Source organism: Psittacula echo, assembly GCF_963264785.1.
Source record: "Psittacula echo genome assembly, chromosome: 7".
Taxonomy (NCBI): domain Eukaryota; kingdom Metazoa; phylum Chordata; class Aves; order Psittaciformes; family Psittacidae; genus Psittacula; species Psittacula echo.
The window spans coordinates 54,666,367-54,690,136 of NC_137740.1; the positions used below are offsets into that span (position 1 = coordinate 54,666,367).

Sequence of the window (23,770 nt, forward strand, 5' to 3'; positions counted from 1 at the left end):
TAAGAATTGCCTTTAGTCTTTATTATAAGTGGAAGAATGATAGTTTTCTGCCCACACTTCCTGGAAACTCAGCAGATATGCTTTTATCAAAATATCCATCAAAGGTCAGGTAATTTTCCACACTCATCTAGAGACAAAGATGCTACCTATCTTGATGAATCAATGCAAGAGTGTTAATGCTTCTCCTTCAATATAAATCAGATATAATCACTAAGAAAGTGAAGGACATTATTTCCATGACTATAAGTGTGCTCGGAATTACAATCATATTTGATTCCACAGCTTCTTCCACTGTAGGCCTTCATTCCAGCTCTTCCCTGGCTTTGGAGTTGGTGACAGGAGACAAGGGACCAAACAGCAAACCAGTCAGTAGTCAGCTAAGCTCTGCACTAGTTCTGTCTGCTGTCAAAAAGTATGAGGTCAATTAGGGAGCATGAGGCACAAATGCTAGTTGAAAAAAATAAAAAAATAAAAAATAAGAAAGGCTTTCTTCATGCTACCACTGAAGAAATGCTGGAGATATTAGGTTTTCATCCTTTTTAATCTGTTTTCTCTTAAACCAGTTTCGCTGTCCTTCATCTGACGTTCTGGGGTAGCAATAGGTGTACCATCACGTCCTGACTCCCTGTCTCATTTTCCCCGTTTGGCTCCATATCTGATCCACACTTTTTTCTGAATGTTAACTCTCATAACTACTAAAAAATTTCACTAAAGATGCCAACTGCATCCACTAGCATCGTAAAGATCTGACAACAACCATAAATTAGAAGACTTATCACTCTATCAATCATCGCAGTGCTTTTCAAAGACTACCAAAAAGATCTTCAGTGATTTTTTAAAAAGGATGTGGGGTTATGTACCTGTTTCCTGCTACCTGTGGTTGCTCACTGCCACAAGGACAAGCTGACATAACAGAGCTCAGATTTTACGAAAGGACAGTTATTATTAAGAACAGATACAGAAAAACATCCTTCAATAGTTATTACACAATACATCAGCTTCATTCAAGACTCTACTCACAGATGTACCTTATCATCAACTACTGTAATAACAAACACAGCTATTCCAAACCCTTAGCATTTCACAACAAAATCCTTTCAGTCAAACTTGCAGCCATCTAGAAACCAAGTTCTTATGACCCTGAACTACAACTCAGCAAATGAATCACAACCAATTAAAAAGAAAGAAAAAAAAAAAAATAAAATGTGGAGTTCAATAAATATTTCAAAAAATATTCTATACTGTAATATGGATCCAGGTCACACTTGAATTAATTGCAAACAATTCCCAGGGCTTGTGTCTACAGAGTTCATCTGATATTCAGGAAACATGATGTCATCCTATGCAACCCTGAGGATAAGTTCCATATTTCTTTCTCCTTGCTTTTTTTTAAGAGAAAAGAGTTATAGAATGCCTCTTTTTTCTCCCAGTCTAAATAAACCTGTTAGGTCAATTACAGGTCAAAATTAATTTATTATTGTTATTTATGAGCACTTAGATATGAGCATGCTGAAAGCAACATAAAAATTCTCTGAACTGAACAGAACGTGGTCCCTCTCTTTCATATACAGATGCTGTTCATGTTAGCTCATCTCCTGTGGGTAGACTATCTGCTACAATACTTAAAAATCAGAGAGGTGAGATTATATGCTCTCCCATACAAGAGTGAATGTGTGTGTATATAACACATTATCTACACATTCTGTTGCTCGTCTACTGTATTTCACTCACTGCTGAGAGAATGTAATATGTTAATAAAAGGATTAAACAGCTGGAGAAAATAATAATTGCAAATAAATATAGTATCTTTGTATGTGACCTGATTTTTTATTGTTTCTTTATAGCAAGAGAGGAGCTTTGGACCACTCTTAAGTTTTCACCTGCAGTAGTTATATTTTTGAGTTGTCTTCCAGAAATATGTGCATCAGTTGTTGTCACGTAAAGAAGTCATAACAGCACAATGAGAGACCTTCAACACATGGACCTATGTAGGAGAGTTTATTTCATATCCAGGAAATACTTTATTCAGTTGTATGCTGCTTTGAATGAGATGTTGCATGTCCCTTTCTCAGAAAAGTAAATAAATAGCACAGGAGATTATGCAAGCTCTTTGGTTGGGCACATATGCTACTGCTACTTTTTCCCTTATGTGTCTTTCCTCTTGCCCCTGTACCATTCCTTTTTAAGAAATACCTATACACAGCTCCTTCCTGACTTTCCAAGCCTTTAGTATTCATAACTTCATAAAAATTTTCAGAAAAAATTAACTTGCAGCTGCACCCTCCTATTATTCACATCACCTCAGTGATGAGCACAGGATGGCCTTCTGAAAATCTGGTCATTTTCTTCTATGAAAAAACAGCTCTCAAGTGTTTTGGAGCTTACAGTCAAATCTAGGGATGTCTCCTCCAAACAGCTTTCTCAGGGCAGCTCACAGGAAAACAGAACTTTGAGTCTGAATACCTCCAGTATGTAAAAAAAAAATAAAAGTGGACTTTATTTTCCTGTTCTAATATAAAGCCAAAGAAAATTCAAAACACTCTAAAAAGACCACAAAGATAAAATAAACCCTGTAAGACACTTGAAAGCCTTTTCAGACTTTCCACTGATGTCACCACTGAGGTGAGACTTAGGTGAGCAGCAATTTTGTTGCAAAGAGAAACAGAGAGCATAAACTGCGGAGAGAGCAGCCAAAAATGCCGTATCTGACATGCTCTGTGTTATTAAAATGTCCTCATTGCTCAATGAAGAGAGTTTTTTCAGAAGCTGTGGTTTGTAAACAATCCTTCCCTTGCCATTTAAGGCATGCTCCTGCAATGACAACACACTTGCTGACATCTCTGGAGCAGAAACACTTCCACACTGCAAATGGCTCTCTCCCCAGCACTGACACCTTAAACCAGCTATTGCTCCATACCCTTGTCCGTTTATTCAGGGTGGTGCAAACCTGCATCTTAGCAGACCCTTTAACCCAGGATTAATCACAGAATTAAAAAAAAAAAAAAAAATGCTTTTTGATTAGGTTTTGGAATAATCTGACCCTCAAATCTCGGATTTTTTGTGGAATCTTTTCTCCTGAACTCTTCTATGATTTCTAACGAACTTAATACATCCTGTGTTGATTCAAAAGGCATATGTAGGCAAGATTTTCATAAACAGTATGCCTCTATTAATCTTACTACATACAGAAACGTATCTATTCTCTCACTTAAAAATCCTCATGGCCAAACTGGCCAATCTTCAGAAAAGTATAAAGCACTAAATTCAGGAGGCCAGACATCACTGGATTTTATGAAAGTTTCACCTATAAGTATTATGAAACCTTGAAGTATCACAAAACCTTGATCCATTAATATCAAGGATAAATAACTCTTTACAGATCTCACATTCATCTCCTTGAAATGCCTCCCTTGCATTCAGCACCATTCCACTATAAACCTCCTAAACTGTAAGTATGTAAATTGACACTGTGTTAAGCTGTTATTATTCCTGATGTTTCTTAAGAGTGAGAAGCTGCACTGAGTGGCTCTCAGAAACATTTTTTGTAAGTCATTTTCTTAACAGACTAGGACAGCAAAATCAGAAGTGCTGCTAAGTTATACTAAAGCGTATTTCTTACCACCCTTTCACATCTTTCCCTCAAACCCCAACCACATTTCATACTTCAGACTAACAAACTAGACTGCAGGTGTGTGGATGATGTAGAAAAGTCTTTCAGTTCTGTTGAGACAACACAGTTGAGTACAGAAGTATTAATGAAACTGCAAACAAGGCCAAGTCTTTTTGTGCACTTATTGGGCAGTCTCAGGTGTCATAAAGGTTAAACTTCCACTCATACAGAGATACATGGCACAGGCATGCACATTCACACATATTATTTGGGGATGAGGGAACTTCTATATCACTTTCAAGGGACTTAGTACAATATTCTTTCACTGCCATCAGTGACCAAACAAAAAAAATATACATAATTTTAAATATATATGCTTCATTATAATTTTTTTTTCCAAGAAAGTGTGATATGAATAAAGAAATCCTTCATACTCTATCCAAAACTCATTAAAACCAAAAGATTTCTCTAAGGTGAAGATGTATGTGATTCTGCATTCATTTCAGACAGTCTATCTCAAAATTAAATAAATTGCTGCAGTGGCAACATTAATCATCTTTCCTTCACTTACGCCAGTACATAATTTTAAATCATATGCTGACAGTCAGCTTGGCCCATATTTCTCTAGAATTGTTGGTCAATGTTTATAAATGCTATCACTAAGATGCCTAAACTACCTAATCTGCTATACAGGCTCACTATTATATTTACACCGCCAAGTGTGCACAGTGCTTTTTAACGTGAAGCTTTTTGCAGCTATGGTCCATTTAGTACACCTTCTCATCTCATCCACATACAGAGGAAGCCAAAAGCTGGCACTCCTGTTCTTGTGTCTCGCAATGACTCGACCAACTTCAGCTACATTGGCTTAAATAGAGACTACATTTGACATGACCATGTTTCTGAGAATTTCAGATTTGCTGAAGTTAAGCACAGTATGGGTTTTTCTTACTTAACACTAAAGTATCAGCTCCCCATTGACAACACCTGTGCTTTAGCACTGAGAACAAGGTAGAAATTTAAGTCATTTGTTTCACAGTTTTCATTTTCTTGGTCAGATACACTATTTACATTATACACTTCAATACACAACCAGTTCCTTCAGATTAACTTGTAGCAGTTTACAAGTTGCAAAAGACAAGCATCCTTCAGAATACTTAAGGAATTATGATTCTATATTTTGCAACAAGGTAAGCATTACTACCTTCAACTTCACAAATGATGAAACTGAGATCTGGAGAAATAAAAATGACTTAACACGTCACACCATGGGTTTCTGAGACAGGCTAGACTGCAGCTGACATCTGTGTCTTAGATCTTATTCTAGAAGCTTGACTATGCCATTTATCTTATGCTTTTTTCCACTTACATGTCTTAACTCACAAGCATCCAGAAACAGTTCAGAGACTAATACTATCTTAAATATTCTAGTCACAGCTTCTGCAATATATATGATAACCTGGAAAGGCTTTACTAGCCATATATTTTTGTACCACCTTAGATGAGGCTCTGTATTGTACTATATTTCCCCAAGTGTAAAATCTTTCAGTTCATCTAGGGCATAGATGCTTCATTTACTGAACTACTATTTCCTTATATGTTGTACAGAAAGCTTCATTGTATGGCTTCATTTTTCTATTAGACAGCTAGTTTGATTATTTCTCTCTTTGTCAGGAAAAGAATGTACTTCAAAAGGAAATTAAAAATATTGCTCCACAGAGTCCACATTTTTGCAACAACAAAAAATGTCATTCACACACAACAAAAGATACCTCTAGAGCTCTGTGCAGGGCAGTGGGATTATGAATGAAGAATAGACAGATTGTAAGAGAAGTCTTTGGAATCAGAGAATAGAAAGCTAAGCTTGCAGGCTAGACGAGGAGGCCCTGGCACAGAGGGAATAACTGGAAGAAGTTAAGAGAAGTGGATTCTGTTAGCTATACAACACTATGGATAATATAAGCTGGCACTGAAATGCTCACAGCTAGTTTCTAAAATCCTGGCACTAAAGCCCCTGAACTGCTTTACTTGGAAGGGAAAGCAGCCTGGAAATAGATAAAGTGCAGTAACAGTTACTGAAACACCAGTAGACCAAGATCTGTTTGCAAGTGTATGGATAGCCTGGGAATGCATCAGGAGACACAGCACAAGAGTCTGAGAGAATCATAGCACAAGAATCTGAGTAAAGTTGCAGGGGAAAAAAACAGCTACCACAACTGAATGTTATTTTAATCTTGATAGTTACAGGAGGAAGTCAGAATTTTACCACTTTAAAACTTATTACCATCTTTTGTACAGAAGTGCTTCAGAGCCTAACCTGAGCTTTGAAGAGAGCAAATTATTCCCCCCCCAAATGTATTGGATGTTCTGTACTTCATAGCTTGCCTGAAAGAAACAACTGCTTGATTTCTAGTTATATACAATTAAAGATGATTAAATGTGAACACTGGACATCTCCACACAATGCAGAAAGCAGCAAAGGTCTGGTACAGTCATTGTCTCCTGGGCAGTGCTGGCAGTCAGAGCCCCAGCAGCCAGCTCAAAGGGCCTATCTGTCCCACGCAGGTCAGAGACATCCATTCCAGCCCTATCCAAGCTATTACATTCCTGTTACATCTGTCCTTGCTGGGGTTTGAAAGGAGTTCGCTCACAGCCATGAAGAGCTGAACTCATGCTAGGAAGCCTTGCCCAGCACGTGATACTTTCCTGCAATGGCTTCTCACTCCTCTGCTGTCTCGGGTGCCATCTCTGCAGCCACCCCTGTGCTGTGTTCCTCTGTGGTACTCACCCCCAGGGCTGGCAGCACCAGAGGAACAGCCACTCAGAAGGAGAATGACAGAAGGGCAAGACTCAGGGCAAGCCTGTGCTAAAAAACACAGGGCAATGCAGAGACACTCAAGCTAAACTCTGAGCAAGGTAGTTAAATTTGAGTATGAAGAGAAGTCAAGTCACAACAGCAGACATTTCATTGTGGGTTAATCTGCCCTGCCTTCCCAGTGGGACAGATGCATGTATATGAATATTAACTCTTAAAACTAGATCAGGAACGTAAACAGAGGACAGAACGTTTGCGTGGCCTGCTGTTCTCCTTCCCTTGCTCCCAGCATGGTACAGTATATACCACAACACAGCTGCACAGCAAAAGAAAACAGGATAATTTTCATGTGCTATATACAATACATTCACAATTTCAGTCTGGAGACTGTCTACTTTTTTACTTCCAGGGAGGCAGGCAATTCTGCAGACAGGTCACGGAAGTCAGAAAAAGAGAGCTAGATTCCTGATACTGGGAACTTTTTGAAGTCACTTCATCCTGTTTCCTCCCCCACATTTCTTTTGCTTTATCTCATTATATATGCAATGTTTCTAATCCACTCACTGTCGATTTCTTCCTCAGTACCTAAATATATAAATGTAAGTTCACCAAGTTAAAACTGAAACTAAAGGAAGCAGTTCCAACATACCATGCCACTGAGAGCTGGACTTTCTTTATAACTTGTCTCTGCATGGCAGTTTTGGAGTTTTAAGTCTCAGTATGTCAATATACTGATGTGAGTGAATACAGAATGACTAGCAAATCTCTTTTCCATACTGTATAAGAAAGACTCATTAGACCAGAATCAACATCTCTTGCCTTATCTGCAGTTATAACCTACATACCACGTCACCAATCCAGCTACCTGCTTGTTATGTCTGTGCAGGTCTAGGTGAACAGGTAAAGAAGATTACGTTTAGTTTAAATCAGTAGCTAATTCTAGTCCAGAAACCATGTAGCTATGCTAGTGTGCTGCTGTGCTCTGATTAACATGTGTCTTGCTGGTGGCTTAGGTACAACATCATAATGAAACTGAATGGCTTCCACCTTAGAATATTGACTTGCATCTGGCCAGCCCAGGAAATGAGCAGGACTGCCTGCACCTCTGTGCATACACAAATTCTCTCAGTTGATTTTGAATAAAGTATTGGTACTGTGCAAGATGTGAAAAGCAGGCAATTTGTTTCAAATTATTGAGGTCCCTGAGTGCAGGACTCTGAGGTATGTATTTCAGAAAGCCTCAAATGCACTAAAAAAAAAAAAAAAATATGACAGTCCTAATCAGAACCTGCAGTGTGGCCTCCATAAGAAGAAAACAGAGGCAGTGCTCTGAAGCCTTCACTTCACTTTCATCTACCTTAATACCTATCCTCCTGCCAGCTCAATTCCCCTAGTGCTAGTTTTGGCTGGGACAGCATTAATTTTCTTCATAGTAGCTGGTATGTGGCTAAGTTTTGGATTTCACTTAAAATAGTGTTGATAATACAGAGCCATGCTCAGCTGGGGAAAGAAGGAGGAAGTGGAGGGGGCATTTGGAGTTATGGTATTTTCTCTTCCCAAGTAACACATGATGGAGCCTTGTTCTCCTGGAGACAGTTGAACACCTGCCTGCCAATGGGAAGTAGTGAGTGAATGTCTTGTTTTGCTTGTGCTTCACTAACTAAACTGTCTTTATCTCAACCAATGTGTTTTCTCACTTTTATTCTTCTGATTCTCTCCCCCATCCCACTGCGGAAGGAGCTAGTGAGCGGCTGTGTGGTCCTTAGTTGCCAGCTGGTGTTAAAACACAACAGTCCCTTTTTGGCACCCAACATGAGGCTCAAAGGGTTTGAGGTAATAACAGATTTGATTGGAATGTGCTGGATCAAATTCATGGCTGTTATTGCTGTTTAGGCATTACTGGACAGGCTCCTGTGCTTGCTATGGAGCTTATTTGCCTCACACTGTCCCAGCCAAAACCAGCACCGTGTGCCTGCTGAAGCTTGGTACTTTTAACTTGGAAAATAAAAAAAGCCACACCCAGAGCTATCAAGCAATTATTTAGTTTCCTGAAATAAAGGAAGTGGCTCAGAAGTGGGTGAAGGCTTTTGAAGGCTGTCAAATTGCTAATACTTCTGTGGAGAGTGGGGGAGGAAGATGAATTAATGATCTAATGGAAAAAAACAGTGTTTGTCCTGCAAGCATTACTCTTTCTTTTTTCCTAAATGGAGGCAAGAAGGTTTTTATGAGTTCAGGTTTTGTTGGGTTTTTTTCTGGGGGGTGGGCAGGGTGTTGGGTTGGTTTTCTTTGGTGTTGGGTTGGGGTTTTTTTTATTGGGTTCTTTAGAGGTGGGGTTTTTTCATTTGGGTTGTTTTGGGGGTTGTTGGATTGTTTTTATAAACAGGCATACATGCATTGCATCAGGTATGTCAGGATAAGTTTTTTAATTGGGAGATCAGCTCAGATATTAGAAAGCGTTATCAATCTTACACTAAAGATTTTAAGAAGCGTACATTTGACAACTGAAGATTTATTAAAGCTAGCTATTCCATGTATGTAGAGATGAAAGCCTAACAGTACACAAAACACTGATGAATTTAATGGGATGTTTCAGCAATGCAAATATTTAGAAGGACAGACTGAACTCCAAATTTGGTATTTACTGGTACCATATACTGCTATGTATAGGTACACCCACAAAAAACATTACTTGTCTATTTATTACCAGGATAATCAGCTGGATACATGCCAGGGGATTTACATAGTGAACACATGTTTGTGCAGGCTCTAGATATTCCTAACTTTTCTGTTGTTGTTTAAATGTAGTTTGATGCTCTGAAAAGTGGTTTGGTGATTACAGGAAATCAGAGATGTTTTATAGGATGTCTGTGCATGTGGTAGATGGCAGACACCCTTAAAATTTCTCCTGCTAGGTCCTCAAAATCACTAGGTACAATAGGCTTTTGGAGAATAATAATAAGAGTAATAACTGAAGTCCCAGAGCTCACCCAACACTTACTAACGAGCGCCTGAAAATCGTTCTTGCCATAAAACCACATCACCTTTTCCAAATGCTGCTCCACAATTAACAAACCCCTCCCTAGAAGACCAGTCACCTATAGCTATGAGGCAGAGTAATCTACACTGCAAAGATGAAATATAAAGGTTCTGGCACCCTGACAGGAGAATCGATCTCTGTGCCAAACTACATGGTGAAAACAAGGGTGTGAAATTGAGTACTTGATACTACAGTGTGAGGCTGTTTATTGCTTTAACCATACTAGACAAGAGTTAAAATGTTATTTCTTTGAGGCTCTTCAGTTTAGTAGAAGCATATACAGAGGAACTGGCTCAAGCTAAACCACTGTGTGTGGACAGAGAAAATAACTATTACTTGAAATAAAATACTGCTACCCTCTCTGTTAGCTAACACATCAACTGACTGTGGAGGTGGCTGAGAGAGCAGACAGTAACCTGCCCTTTCTGGAGAAAAGGGAGCAGTGGGAAGTCTCAGAAAGACTGATAAAATGGAAAGTAGGACAGCAGATTAAAAAAAGAAAGAATAAAAAAAAAAAAAAATGGGGACAGGAAAAGCAAGAGATTTTGTTCTTTTCCTCTACAGTACAGCACTCACTTGTTTTCTTACAGTATCCAACAGCTACTGATCAGATTTATTCAGTGCTGCCTCTCTTCAGAGACTTTGAGGACAAGAGAACTAATGCTCATGCTTCAAATGTTCTTCTTAGCTGGTTATCAGCTAAAGGCAGATCATTTTCTTGCTTACATCAGTATAAACCTGGAGTTACCATAGTGACATGATGATAGAAGCACTCATAAATTCAATTTATGTAAAAAAAGGTTTCAGCCCTGCATATAATCTGCTGCCATTTCAGAATATATGTTTCAAGCCACTTTTTAGGGTGAATATTACTTTAGAGAAAAGCTTTTGTGTCTGCCTTAACTATCCCAAATTACATTCACTAGCAAAACTGATGAAGGGTACAAATATATAGAATGCTGCATGTTCCTTTCAAAAAGACTTTCTTAAACATAGATGCATTTTGTCTTTATATAAAGTGTTACCTCAAATTAATTGCTTTTCTTGCTACTCACATTATCTGTTACACCTAACATGTTTGGCAAGATCAGCCTCTTGAGACCTACCATTCTCTCAGAAAATTAAAAAAGTGACAAACTCATCTGCAGTGAGGTAATTGAGCAGACAATTAAAAACTTTGAAGGCTCTTTAAGAAGCGGTTTTTATAAAATAAATAAATTATATTTTGAAAAAATAATAAAAAATACCAACTATAGAGATTAACCTACAATGTTTAGATTTTTTTTTTACTAACCCCACTGCAATAAATATCAAAATTTGAGGAACTGTAACCAGAATCCGAGATCAGGGAGTGGCTAAAATGGAAGGGAAGATTTTCTTCTTGAAGATTTTCTTCTTGAAGATTTTCTTCTTAAAGATTTAAACACTGAAAACAAAGTTCTGCATCATGAGGTCAAACCAAACATAAAGACTGTATTGAACACGTTCATAAGCGATCTATATGTATTCTTTTTCAAATACAACTACAAATCTTTTTTCTTTCTAAATGGTTCGTACAGCTCTCATGTATGACCATGCGGAAGACATTTTAGCCTTGTGCATTATGCATCAATCTTCTACGTTCTGACACCATTGCATACAATTGCATTCTAGTTTCTGAAAAAAATTGTTATTCCTCCACTTTGCAAAGCTTTCATTTCTTTTACTTCTACAGAGGACATTCAGAGATCAAAAGGTGAGAAAGATATATTAATTTCTACCTACCTTTGACAAAAGCATCCTGTCTCAGAAATGCAACACCAAATGCTAAGAGTTTAAGCCACAAAAACATGGTTATTTCTGGAAATCAGGCGTATCCTTATGAAACAGCATGTGTGTCTCTCTGGAAAGCAAAATAAGTGTTATCTGTCTGCAAAAGAATTTCTCTGCAAAACTTGAACCAGAAAGGAGAATAACTAGGCACCTACATTGCACTGCCTGCTTATCTGTGAAGGAGTTGCTTCCTCTGTTACCCCGAACTAACCACTCGCAAACTCACTATGCAGTTTAGTGATGTCAGAGACAATTACTTCTTCAAAAAAAAAAATTCTTTTAGTTCCAGGAAGTCAAGAGGTTTTTTCTCAAGTTGCTGCAGTAATGCTCAGCTTCCTTAATTCAAACAAAACAGGGTTTTTTCAGCTATTTCTTTCTACTGAGGAGCTAAACAAGATTTGGCAAAGATCTGGATTTAACAAAATCATTCTTCATATTCACTTTTTTATTACACATGTTCACTGAGCACCTATGTTATGGAAGCTAACTAACATTCTATGTTATGGATGCTTCTTAAGATTTCTGAGAGAAAGAGAAACCCAAACCATCAGTCAACAAAATCCTTATACTAGCAACAAGGCCTTCATAAAAAGACGCATCATCGAGTGAAGTGACTGTTGATTCAATGAAAACCCTTTAAATGTGGGATATATTTCTGAATCTTTCTGCAAGGATGCATGCAATCCTACATATAACAATAATACACAACAAATGGATGGAGGCAATTTAGTCCCGTTTTCTGTAATGTTTGGTTCCTAATTAGATAGCTCAGTGCAATTCTTTATCATGACAGTGCCAGATGATTGTGGTCCCTTTTCTGGAGTCAATGCAAGGTACACCAAAGACATTTTCTCTCACTGCATGACCTGAGATAATATTCAACAACTTGATGATGCATGTCTGTTGTACAGTGCATTACAAATGGAATAAACATTTGGATTGCCTCTCTTATTGGTGTTTTCAAAAGTTTTAAAAGAACAAGCAGAATCCTGCCACAAGACAAATAAAGGAGAATATATTTGTGCTTATTCTTCATATCATAAGTCCTTCCTAAGAGAAAGAATTCCTAAGTATCACATAGGAAAACGTTGCACAAATTCACATAACAATTCACAGATGACATAAGAGAATCAATCTCCTCATAAGATTAAATCCAGCTTTCTTTACATCCCACTTTGAGTTAAGCCTTACAACACAGGCAAAAATCTTAGCTTACCTTTCTAAGCAGTATGTATCTATGCAAAATAGCTGTAATAATAATTATGTTGTAAATGTGTTCAGAACAAAACTGACATAGAGATAGCACTCTGACACTCCAGAGACTCCAACTTTCATATACAGTAATTTCATCATCCTGGAGTTGTCACAAATTGAATTTGGACTGTAGCCATACATTTTCTGCAGCACTGACATCTTAGTCCCTGTTATCCTACACAAAACCAGGATAACAGAAGGACTGAAGTGTTCCATCTGATGAATAGAGTACAACAGTTATCCTGTGGAGAATTTCACTTAAAGGATCTCAACAAGACCCAGGCTCCAACAAGAATCAGGAGCCATTTCTACCTGACCTCCCCCAGTCCTCAGAACTGCTGCGGACCTGGTCTAAGAAGGAGGAGGAAATATATATGTTACAAAAAGCAAACTTTCTAAAGATTCCTCCCCTGATAATGACCCTTTGAAAGCAGGTAATTATCAACTACATACACAAAGCTGAAATTTACACGAAAGAAAGTTCAGATTTAAGCAAAAAGCATAGAATCAAAGGGAATCAGTGTACTCTGCTAGCATTTGCATTAGATCATAGGTCACAAGATATAAAGCTGTGTATATGCCAGGCCTTCAGAACCCACTGAGTAATCTCAGCTCTACTAGTTAACGAAGGAGGGCAGTTCAGTTCCTCTCAGCCACAGGAAGGTCAGAAAGTGGTTGTTGTAGACTTGCTGAATGGAAAACATGCTCCATAAAAGCAGTTGGACCAGAAAGAGAAGACTGTTTAAAGGGGAAATTCCTACAGTGCACTCTGCACATCATTTTTGCCTGATGCTTTATGAGAGATAGTGCAGAAGGATGAGATCAGGTTTTTGGGTTTATCCTTCGGAAGAAGACTGCAGTTTATGTTTGGAAGGAGACTTTATGTGTTCTAATAGCCTTAAAAACATTTATGATTAATTCTGGGTAAGCCACAAATAGAAAATAATATATGGGGTGTAAATACACTGGTCTAACCATAATCTATTAATTTATCAAAAGCTGCAGACTGAACCTCAACTTCTGAAGGAGTGGGAGCGAATTAATTCACTCTATTGCAGATTAAGAAATGGGCTTTTAAAATAAACCCTTTCTCAGGACACAGCCTTAATCTTTAATCAACCAAATAATTATGTCAGTCATAACTATAGTGGTATACTTCCCTTGTGCTGGAAAGAAGCAAAACCAGAACCAGCATTTGTACTGTTAAGGATTCCTAAAATGGCATTATAAAATATGTAAATGCTTAAATTATCCATCTCTTTGGAAGTTTCACTTTTTTGTAAGTTACGAGAAGAGCTAAAATACCCCAAAGGAAGAAGCAAAACAAAACAAAACAAACAACCCACCTGCAAGAAGGTTAAATCTTGTTCAATTTAACTATCTTGCAATACAGTCATTTGTTAAATTACCATAAATATCTCTATATTCCGTGCAGTTAAATTCCAGCTCAAAGGATAATTATATCACAACTGCAATAAAATTTAAAATATAAAGTGCCAATAACAATCAGTTTCCCTCTCAATTTACATGTGAAGCCATTGGAAGATACCACAAATATATGCCTCCTGCTTCATACCAAAACTTTGTGTATATCAGTCTGAAGCAATTCACACAATTTTACATGAAAATACACTGAAATAATAACCAGAAAATAGATTAATATTATATGAATTTAAAGTGATTTAAGACATAAATGTTTGTTATATGACACTAATTATACCATTTGAAAATACTTCTATGCTGAAGCTATTATATATTTGCAGATATATTTTACAGGGATATATGCAGGCTACAATCAGCTTCAGCACCTAGAATACATCACAACTGGCTTTGATTGACTGTTGCCAAAACCAGCTTGGCTTTACTGTGAGAGTGAAATTAAGTCACAAAGAAATATACTATTGGAGTCTGTATATTCAGATACTCTACCCTTGCCCCATTGTTATTTGACTAAACTCTTGGGGAAATGAACACAGGGTGGAACTGAGCATAAATATTTTACAGGGATATATGCAGGCTACATTCGTAGTGGAAATCATATGAAATTGACAGCTTTCAGTAACAGTTCCTGTGGCATTGAACACCGTGGAATGGTAGGTTTTGGGTGGCACAGGCCCAGTAAGTGTTAGTGTGCAGGGTAAGCATGGCTGTTGTTTGATACCTGAGGGCAGATGCCCAATCTTTTGGGGGCAATTCACAACAATCCAAGCTGGGACACATTTATTTGGCTTGTGGCTGTATGAAACTGCTGCTCATACCCTGATTACTGCTACACTTGCCTTTCTCTCATCTTTCCAGTCTGTTCCCTTGTGGTTCCAGGCAGAGAGAGGGAACACTCTGGGGTACAAAAGGTGAGTGTCAAAGTTGCTTAAAAGGATGAAGAGTCCATGCTTTCTCAGCCTCTAGGGTAGAGGGTGGTGGTTTTTATGGCTGTTCTCTAGTTTTCTCTACCCTTCACTGAAATAGGAACCAACACCTTGGCTTCTCCCCAAAGAGTAGTAGGGGATTTTTTAGCTTCATTAGCATATGATGGAGTTGTTCTGGGGCACAGGTGTCATGTGTGCTCCTTCCTCTCCCTTGCCTTAGACAGACACAGATGTCATTGTTGCTTGGATGGAGGAAAGAAGACAGGAGTCTGTACTGCAAAAGGCAAGATGCCATGCACCCTGAACTGCCTCTTAGTAAAGCTATTGTAGAGCAGGTAGCTATGGAGAAGCGCTTATGTTTATCTAGCCTATGTGGGTACCTTTTTACACTCCAGCTGTTGCTCATCCTTCCTCTTAGATGTATTAAAAAGGCTGTGGCCCCTTTTTACAGGTTTCCCACTTGAATGAAATTACCTTCATGGGTGATTTCATTTCCTGTGAGCTCCTGCAAGAGTAAGTACAGCCCAGGCTGTCCATTTGGTTTTGTTTGAAAGTTGGTGAAATACTCTGCAAAACGAAATCTTGACCACAGAATCAAGCATGTTCAGCTGAATTTTCTCTTCCTCTGCTCTGCTTTTGCCTACACAGTGTCATAAGACCTGGCCAAGCAGGACCACTGCTAAGTACCTTCAGAAGAAAAAAATGTGACACGCTTTGTGTAGTAGTGTTTGAGGATCATGCCATGCCCAGTGCACTCTATAATCTGATGCCTTTGTGCAGCACAACTTACAAAACCAAGCTACAGACATACCTCCTGGTAAAAATGAAGGTGATAGTGATTGTGGAGGCTATCAGAGGTCCTGGTCTCTCTCAGCAAGCTCTAAGATTGTCTGGGATCTGGGCAGAGTTTTTGCACTGTCAGTCACTGAGTAACTACAGCATTTTTGTCTGATGTGATGAGAGACTGTGCAGGAGGATAGGCGTGTGTACTGTTTTGGGGATCACAACTCTGTGCTCTAATGCTGCAGTGTCATTAGCAGCATATGTCATGTGGGACGTATGTGGCATGTAAATCAATGCAAATAAAAACCAGAATTTTCATTGCATCTTTCCATAGAGTAATTTGATTTTTCTCCCTCCTTATATCATCTGTTTCAGAAATCTATTGCAAGGATAGAGTATTTGAATATACAGACTCCAATAGTATATTTCTTTGTGACTTAATTTCACTCTCACAGTAAAGCCAAGCTGGTTTTGGCAACTGTCAATCAAAGCCAGTTGTGATGTATTTTAGGTGCTGAAGCAGATTATAGCCTGCATATATCCCTGTAAAATATTAGCTAGATTGCTAGTTCTGAAATGCAACTTGCTTTATGTTTCTGTTATTTCTTGTGAGTTTGTTTCATTTGTTGCTTGCCTTTCCATTTTCTTTGTTTTAAAGTTTTAAACTAGATCTGGGTGGTTAATTTATCTGCAAATATATAATAGCTTCAGCAGAGAAGTATTTTCAAATAGCAGCATGCCTTATCCAACACAACTTCCAAGTCCAGATTTTCAAAGTCAACATGGTGTTGCTTTGGCATTTATCACAAAGAATTTTAACTGGATTACATTTTGGGGGAGGGAAGTGGTGTTGTTTGGCTGGGTTTGTTTGTTGTTGGTTTTGTCTTTTAATTCAGACAATGATGTTCTCCACCAGTACTTAAACTTGATGCTGTTTTATTTTAACGTGTTTACAAAATGTTGTATAAATTAGTTTTCTCAAGAAATGTATTCTCGAAAACCAATCTTTGGTCTCTTCTTGTCCAGGGGCCTTGAAAGAACAAAGTACAGAGCATGAAATTTAAAAAAAAATATATATTAATTTCTCTGCATATTCCATACATCACTTGGACTTGAAATTATGCAGACTTTCTTTGCTTTGCATAATTTTCCTTGCATGGAAGTCAGCTCTTATGGCTCAGCTCAGTTACGCTGATATTCAGCATGGCTGCACATCAGAATTAAGCAGTTCCAAAGAATCTGAAGGCACACACCTTAGAAAACCCTAATAGACACAAGATAAATTCATCCCAAGGGCAACTCTGTTTAAATCAAGGAAACTACCTCCATAATGCATTTCATCCTGTAAAATAAATTTGACAGCCTTACTGTGAAAACATTATTCATGCTAGAGAATATATGATATAATACTCTTTTCTTGTTATTGAATATTTGCTAAGGAATCTATTTTGCACATACTTTTTCTCGCTTGTTTGCAATTGCCAAGAACTACTTGAAGAAAGAAAACATTTCTCCTTAATTTGTCAAATCAGATCAAATTATTTTAAGGTCAAGAGTAAACAATACAGCTTTTTGTGCAGGCATACTGCTATGCTGCTATCAACCCTCAGGCAATGATGATTTGACATTTTTGCTTCATAGGTTGCCTGTATGATCTAAGCTGTACCTGTTCAGGACAGGGATCATATTTTGGTATCCTTGAGGCACTACTCACTATCTGGCCCAAAATGAGCAATAAATCTATGATAAGCTCTCAGAAGTGCCACACACTTATTTCTTGCTTACACATAAAATCATTTCAGAAAAACACTGGGCACAGTTATTCTGAAATTGTGTGTCCTGGAATAGCTATAACATGCCCCCTTATAATTTTGTGCCCTTAGATGGTGGCAGCACACCCATAAGCACAGAGTCAGATTTATGCTAAACATCTCTTCATGGTTCTGCAGGAATGGTTGATGCTGAGAACAGCTCAGGATTTAGCTTTTTATATGGCATTCAAAAATTGCACAATGAATGAGTTCATTTTACACTATGAAATGTCGAATAAACATTCTTACCCATTGTGTCTTTTCTTCAATTCTTTCCACCATCCGGTTTAAAGGGGAAAATGAAAAGGAGAGAGAACATTTATTTGAATATTTGCTGCCCATGGACAGCAAATCTCATTCAGAAGAGCCCTTCAACAATGGCATATTTTTCCTTCTTTTACTCTGATATTCCTTTTTTCCAGTTTCATTTTTTCCTAGTACTAACTTCTTGATTCTTATAGACACTAATATAACTTTGTCTCAGCAAATGAACAAACACAGCTTTAAAAAGCAATGAGGTGAATGCCAGGCGGGGAGCTGTGCTCTGCGCAATCACACTGAAACAGGACTACCACCTCAGAAGAACGTACTAAGCAAGCTCCCTCTGTGTGGGATCTGCCCTATTACCTCTACCAAATCCACCCTGCCTTTAGCAAAACAGATTACTTGCTCACTAATTGCTTCCTACCAGTGAAGCTGTGTCTGCTAGTTAATTTTCCCAAATAACATGCAAAATCACACATGACTATATGACACTCTGCAGTAAATGCTGTCTTACCTACACTATACGAAAGTCATAGTTGTGTCACGTTTGCAGAAGTCCTGACAGAACTAGAGTCAAAGCAATAGTAACGCCAGCCAACACAAAAGAGCCCACACAGAAAAAGAAGAAAATGCCAACGGAAACAATCTTTCCCATAGTATTTCCATTTTGGTTCCAAAATGGCACTCACGTACTTCACTGCAGTTCACAGGACATTCCCTTATCTCTTGGACGTTTTTTCCTGTGTGCTCTATAATATACTTAAAGACATGCCTGTTCATTCCAAAATCACAGGGTGAGGATTTTTTTTTCTATTTTTTTTTTTTGTTTTATATAAAACACAGCTTTAGCTAAAGCAAGCCATGACCACTGTCAGGGTAGGCTTCTGAACCTCTATGTTGGACTATCTTTCTGCAATATGATACTTCTGAGCTAACTGCTGGTTAGTCTGTGTCTTAACGAGTCAATCAGCTTGCTTTCTGCAGGTTCTCTGTCCATTTTCAGTTTTTCCCCAGTATGTATCTTATGTGACATTAACTTCTGTATTGTTTGATTCTAACACAGTTTTCTGCTTCCACATGGACTGCTTCCCACCTAGGATGCCAGATTCATTGTCATACACAATTAGCTGTGGTCTGCAAGTCCTCCCAGTGTTTTGCTATCTGTCAGATGACAAGAGCATTTGTGTTAATTTTTCCAATAAGATACAGGATAACTTCATATTTGATATTCCTAACATCCAAATTATGATTATTTTTGGAATAGAAATATATTCCCACAGCTGATAGCAGTCATCATGACATGGAAGCACAAAAATGCCTTTGAGCAAGGTATTTATGAGCATAAACCACAAATATTTACCTAGAAGGCTGGTCTGCTTACAGCGATGCTGTCGGTCATCTTCTGATAGCACATCTCTTACCCTTCTCCACATTTTGACATGATTTTTCTCTCTGGGGATGTCCAAATGGGTTAGCCAGAAGTCTCCAAGGAACATACATGGCAGGCATTACTTCTCCCTCAGTGGCTTGTCAAGAAACTATTGCCATAAAGCTACAAGAGTCCAGAAGATTTTTATAATCTTAACTCATAATACCCATCTTGTAGTTTGAAACAGTTAAGAAACCAGACTGATCCCATAGACTTACCTTGCACATCAGGGTCTTGCACATCTCTCTCCCTCAGTTTCCCTGCCTGTAAGCTCTTCAATTTATATGTTACACACATACACACTCTAAGCCATCTTTAAATGTTCATAATGCTGATACTCAGAAAAAGTCTGTCCAAAGATACACTGGCTGGCTTTGTTTATTCTCACACTATAAAAAACAACAAAGTAATTAGAACAGGCAGTAAATTCAAAGCTTCTTTACAGAAAAATAGTTAGAAAGAATATCATAAATAATATAAATATAAAATATATAAATAAAATAATAGAAGGAAAGATTGAAAACCAGTTCACTATAAGCAGACGCAACTTTTTCTGAGAAGTTTATGTATCATCAAAACATTCCTGTAACAGTGAAAATCCCAAAAACCTACACCCTGGAACATACATTTTGAAATATATTTTTAAAAGTATTGTCCCAGAAATATGTTCTATGAAGTCTTCTGAAAGTCCACGTATCTGGCTTATTTGCTCCATTAGTAGAAGTGATAACAGAATCTGATATTACCATCCATCTTCCTTGACTGACATAAAATGAGTCAAAGTTAAAAAAAATAATAATAACTTTCACAATACCAGTAAGAAATGTGGGAAGAGGGGACAGAACAGAAGTAAAAAATATGTGAGATGCATTGCAGTAGCATGGGAAAAAGTTACGTGCTGCCTATTAGATGCACTTCATGGACAAAATATTTCAAATTGATTAGTTGCCTGCAATAACAGTTACACTAAATCCAAATTTACAAAACTATCAGCCTTCTCATTTTGTCTGCCACCTCCAAACTGATTTTATCCTTTCATTTAATTAAGAATGTTATTTGTCCTAGGACACAGAAAACATTTACTGCAGATTAAAAACAACAATGGAAGAGAAAAACTGAAGACAATACTAGATTAGTCAATAAAAAATTAAGACCCTCGGGCTGGTCTTTCTAGATAAATATTAATTTGGCCTTTTCCAAACTCCTATCGTATTCAGAAAGTTCTGTGAAAATCACCCTAGTTGGGTAGACAGGTGAGGGTCTGAATGAGAAATGCAGAAGGTAAATCTGAGCAAAAGTTGGACTCAATTAAGCAAGCATTTCAATTTCATTTAAAGGACTAAAATGAGTTTTATATAAAGTCAATTATGCAACTTCAAATGCTGCTCTATCACCTCTTGTTAATGGGCATAATTAAAGTCAGCAAACAGAGGTGCAGAAATAGTGGAAATATATGCTTTTAAAGTAACAGCCAGGTAAACAGTAGGCTCTTGTATGAGACAAACTGTGGCAAAGCGCCAAGTAAATGCTTGAGTGATTTAAAGACAGGTAAAAGAAAAGACAGCACAGGGAAATTAAACACTCTGAAATAAAAAGATTTGTTTCATTATTTTTGTTTTATAGCTTATTACTATTTCACTGTAGGATATTTTGTAATAAAAGCTTAAAGACATTTAGAACAAATTGGTCATTTTAATTAGAATCATAGAATAGTTAGGGTTGGAAAGGACCTTAAGATCATCTAGTTCCAACCCCCCCTGCCATGGGCAGGAACACCTCACACTAAACCATGCCACCCAAGGCCTTATCCAACCTGGCCTTGTGTTAGAAAAATGTGTTAGAAAAGCTCAAGAAAAATATTGCTGGGACCTTATAAACACATACAATTCATTTGCTGCATGCAACACAATAAAGTCATCAAAAAATAGCCAGAAGAGGATGGTAAGAGGGAAAGCTTGTAATCTATCATGCTGAAACAGTCCATATTCCCAAAACACCTAGAATTCTCAGAGTATGTAACAACTGGATCGCAACAGGGTTAAAACAGTATCAGATTCCTCTGTTTCAAGACAAAAAATCCTTTCACGTATCTCAAAGAAATATCACAATGTCACAATTGCTAATTTTCTATGTGCTCAAGTTTACACTGCCAAAAATCCAATCTCTGTCAACAAGAAAAAAAATAAAAAGGCCTACTATTGCTATTATTTCTTCAGTTTGTTCTGAAACGTGATAAAAGGTTAGCAACCTAAATTTTGGCACAGCAAGAATAGCTCATTTTTTCCAATATCAAACTCAGGCTGACATAGTGAGGTAATGTGATGTGCTCTTCCCCTCCCAAAATCAGCATACACATCCTCTTTCTGCTTTACAATAAGTGCTATTTCCTAGAGTCAGCAAGTTAGGAAATATCACAGAAGATGAAACCCCATGCAAGAATTATTTAGCAAGAGGCTCTGTGTGTCATTTACTCATAAGAAGATCCGCTTTAGAGTTTATGAAATTCTGGGTTAAAATATAAAGGCATCATTTAAAAATTGTTTTTATTCAAAAAAACAAACAAACAAACAAACCCAGAGTTGTGAGCTAAACATTACAGTTCCTAAAGCAAAGTTAGTCTATCAAGCCTGTAAACTGGTAAACAAAAATTAAGGTTTGTCCTTCAGAAAAAAAGTGTACCGACAAAGATATCAACCTCATTCCAGTTTGACATCCCACCTTTATTTTCAGCTTGCTGATGTTCAGTAAGATGGCCCACACTCATCAAAGGAATGCATTCTAGAGGGGCGAAGTTTCTGACAGATTTTATCCCCTCCTCCAGTACCCTGTCATTTTAGGTGGAAAAGACTAACCAGTATGGAAAAATAGAGATTCACAAAGAAGTTTTGCTAAGAAAAGTGATCTGTTCATTTTCCTTTTCTTCTTCTACTGTAAACAGGCACAAAATTTAAAAACACATGATTATTGAATTCAAGATAAGACCAGCCTGCCCTCCACTGTCTCTGACCCAGAAAATCCTTCATGCTATTCCTTGCGTTGAAACCTTCCTTTCTCCAGGTTTCCCCACACTTGCCTGAAAAAATATCTTCCAATATCTAAACTTGCTCACTACTCTTCACAGATAGCTCATCTTCTTAAATCATCAACATTTAAGGTCAGACTTACACTTCCTGGAAAAAATCTTTTGCATACTATTACAATACTCAGACAGTGAGAGTGCCAAGTAACAGTCCTGAGGAAACCAAGCTCCAATCAGACCTTTGACTTTGAGGCGCTTGGGGTTAGGTAGGGAGTTCAGTCTTTATTCCCTTTTCTTTGCATGAGAAACACAAGCAGGGTAAGAAAAGAGAAGTTCCAAAATAAGGTGGGAAGAGCTTTTCTCTGCTGTTTCCACAGTGGCCTCTGCTCTGCTCTAAGGGGTAACAGGAAGTAGAAAAAGTGTTTTTGAGAAAGTATGACATATGTCCTAGTTCAGTGTTGGAAAGTTGAGAAGCTGAAAATGCGCATATTCTTTGCACAACCATCCAACCACATGAATACTCTGAAGATCATGCATCTTTACCCATTTATTTACTTTAAAGAGTTTTATGCTTTCATTCATATTCAACTTCATTAAGAAAAAAAAACAGTTTTCACAATCTACAACAGTTAGATTATGTAAAAACAGTCATAAATTATACACACCAATCTTCAAAACCTCTTAAAATTGTTTATTGATCAAGTAAAAGCAAAAATGGAAAAATAATAAACAATTGCTTTGTCAAATTGATTATTTATTTTAAATTCAAGCAAATACCCACTTAAAATATGGGTGGTACTACTTTTTATGCTGCGTTTATCAGTACTTCACGTATTGGAAGGAAGTTTTGTTTAGCTGCAACATTAGATACGTTTAATGCCTTTACTGTCAATTACGCCATGAAAGATCAGCAATAGTGTTTTCAAGACTGTCAGATTAGGACTGTTAGGACCCCAAAAGCTGTAATTGAAGTTGATATAACTGAAAATCACCAAAAATTCCTGAGTGCTGCTTTCTGCTTTTGCCTCAGCTTAGCCTGCAAAGTGATGCTGCTCTCAGCTTTCCGAGCCAGTTTCACTTTCTGGTTCCTGTATGATAATTACCAAAGCCCAGCAATTGGGCAGAGCTACAAATTCATAACTGGGGCCTGAATATAACCACCTTTTCTGGCTAAGTGAAATCCAAGATACATCGGTGAAGCAACGCTTTCACTCAAGTTGTCTCTGGTAGATCTCTTTAAAGATGGACTTTCTGAATGTCCCTGAAGTTAAGAAATATTCTGGGAGCTGAAAACAGAGGTGTTAATATCCAAACCCACACTCTCCAACTTCAGTTTAACATATTGACACCTTTTATCTCAGTGCATGCCTTCTTACCTTTGGATTGTAATTCTTACCTTTGATTTGTAAACACTGGTCCTTTGGGGACAATCTAATTAGTATCTCTGATTTCACTGTGTACATCAGAGGTACCAAGCCCCTTGTCACCAGTCTGGCTTTGTATTTGAAGTGCCACAGGAGACAGCACTTTCTTACTCAAAGTAGAAATGCACAGTGACAGATAAATACTA

General features: G+C 37.7%; 1 protein-coding gene across 4 annotated transcripts in view; it reads right to left on the reverse strand.

The window, feature by feature from the left end:
• The window catches only part of PTPRC (protein tyrosine phosphatase receptor type C), a 61,305-nt gene extending 49,817 nt beyond the window's left edge, over positions 1-11,488 (reverse strand). For all 4 annotated transcript variants that reach the window (XM_080623966.1, XM_080623969.1, XM_080623972.1 and 1 more), the window contains exons 1-2: positions 11,430-11,488; positions 11,227-11,344 (exon numbers count right to left, since the gene is read on the reverse strand). In XM_080623966.1, coding sequence (XP_080480092.1) covers positions 11,227-11,293 — 67 coding nt within the window. In that variant the 5' untranslated portion in view covers positions 11,294-11,344; positions 11,430-11,488. The remainder of the gene's footprint in view (positions 1-11,226; positions 11,345-11,429) is intronic.
• Positions 11,489-23,770: the final 12,282 nt, after the last annotated feature.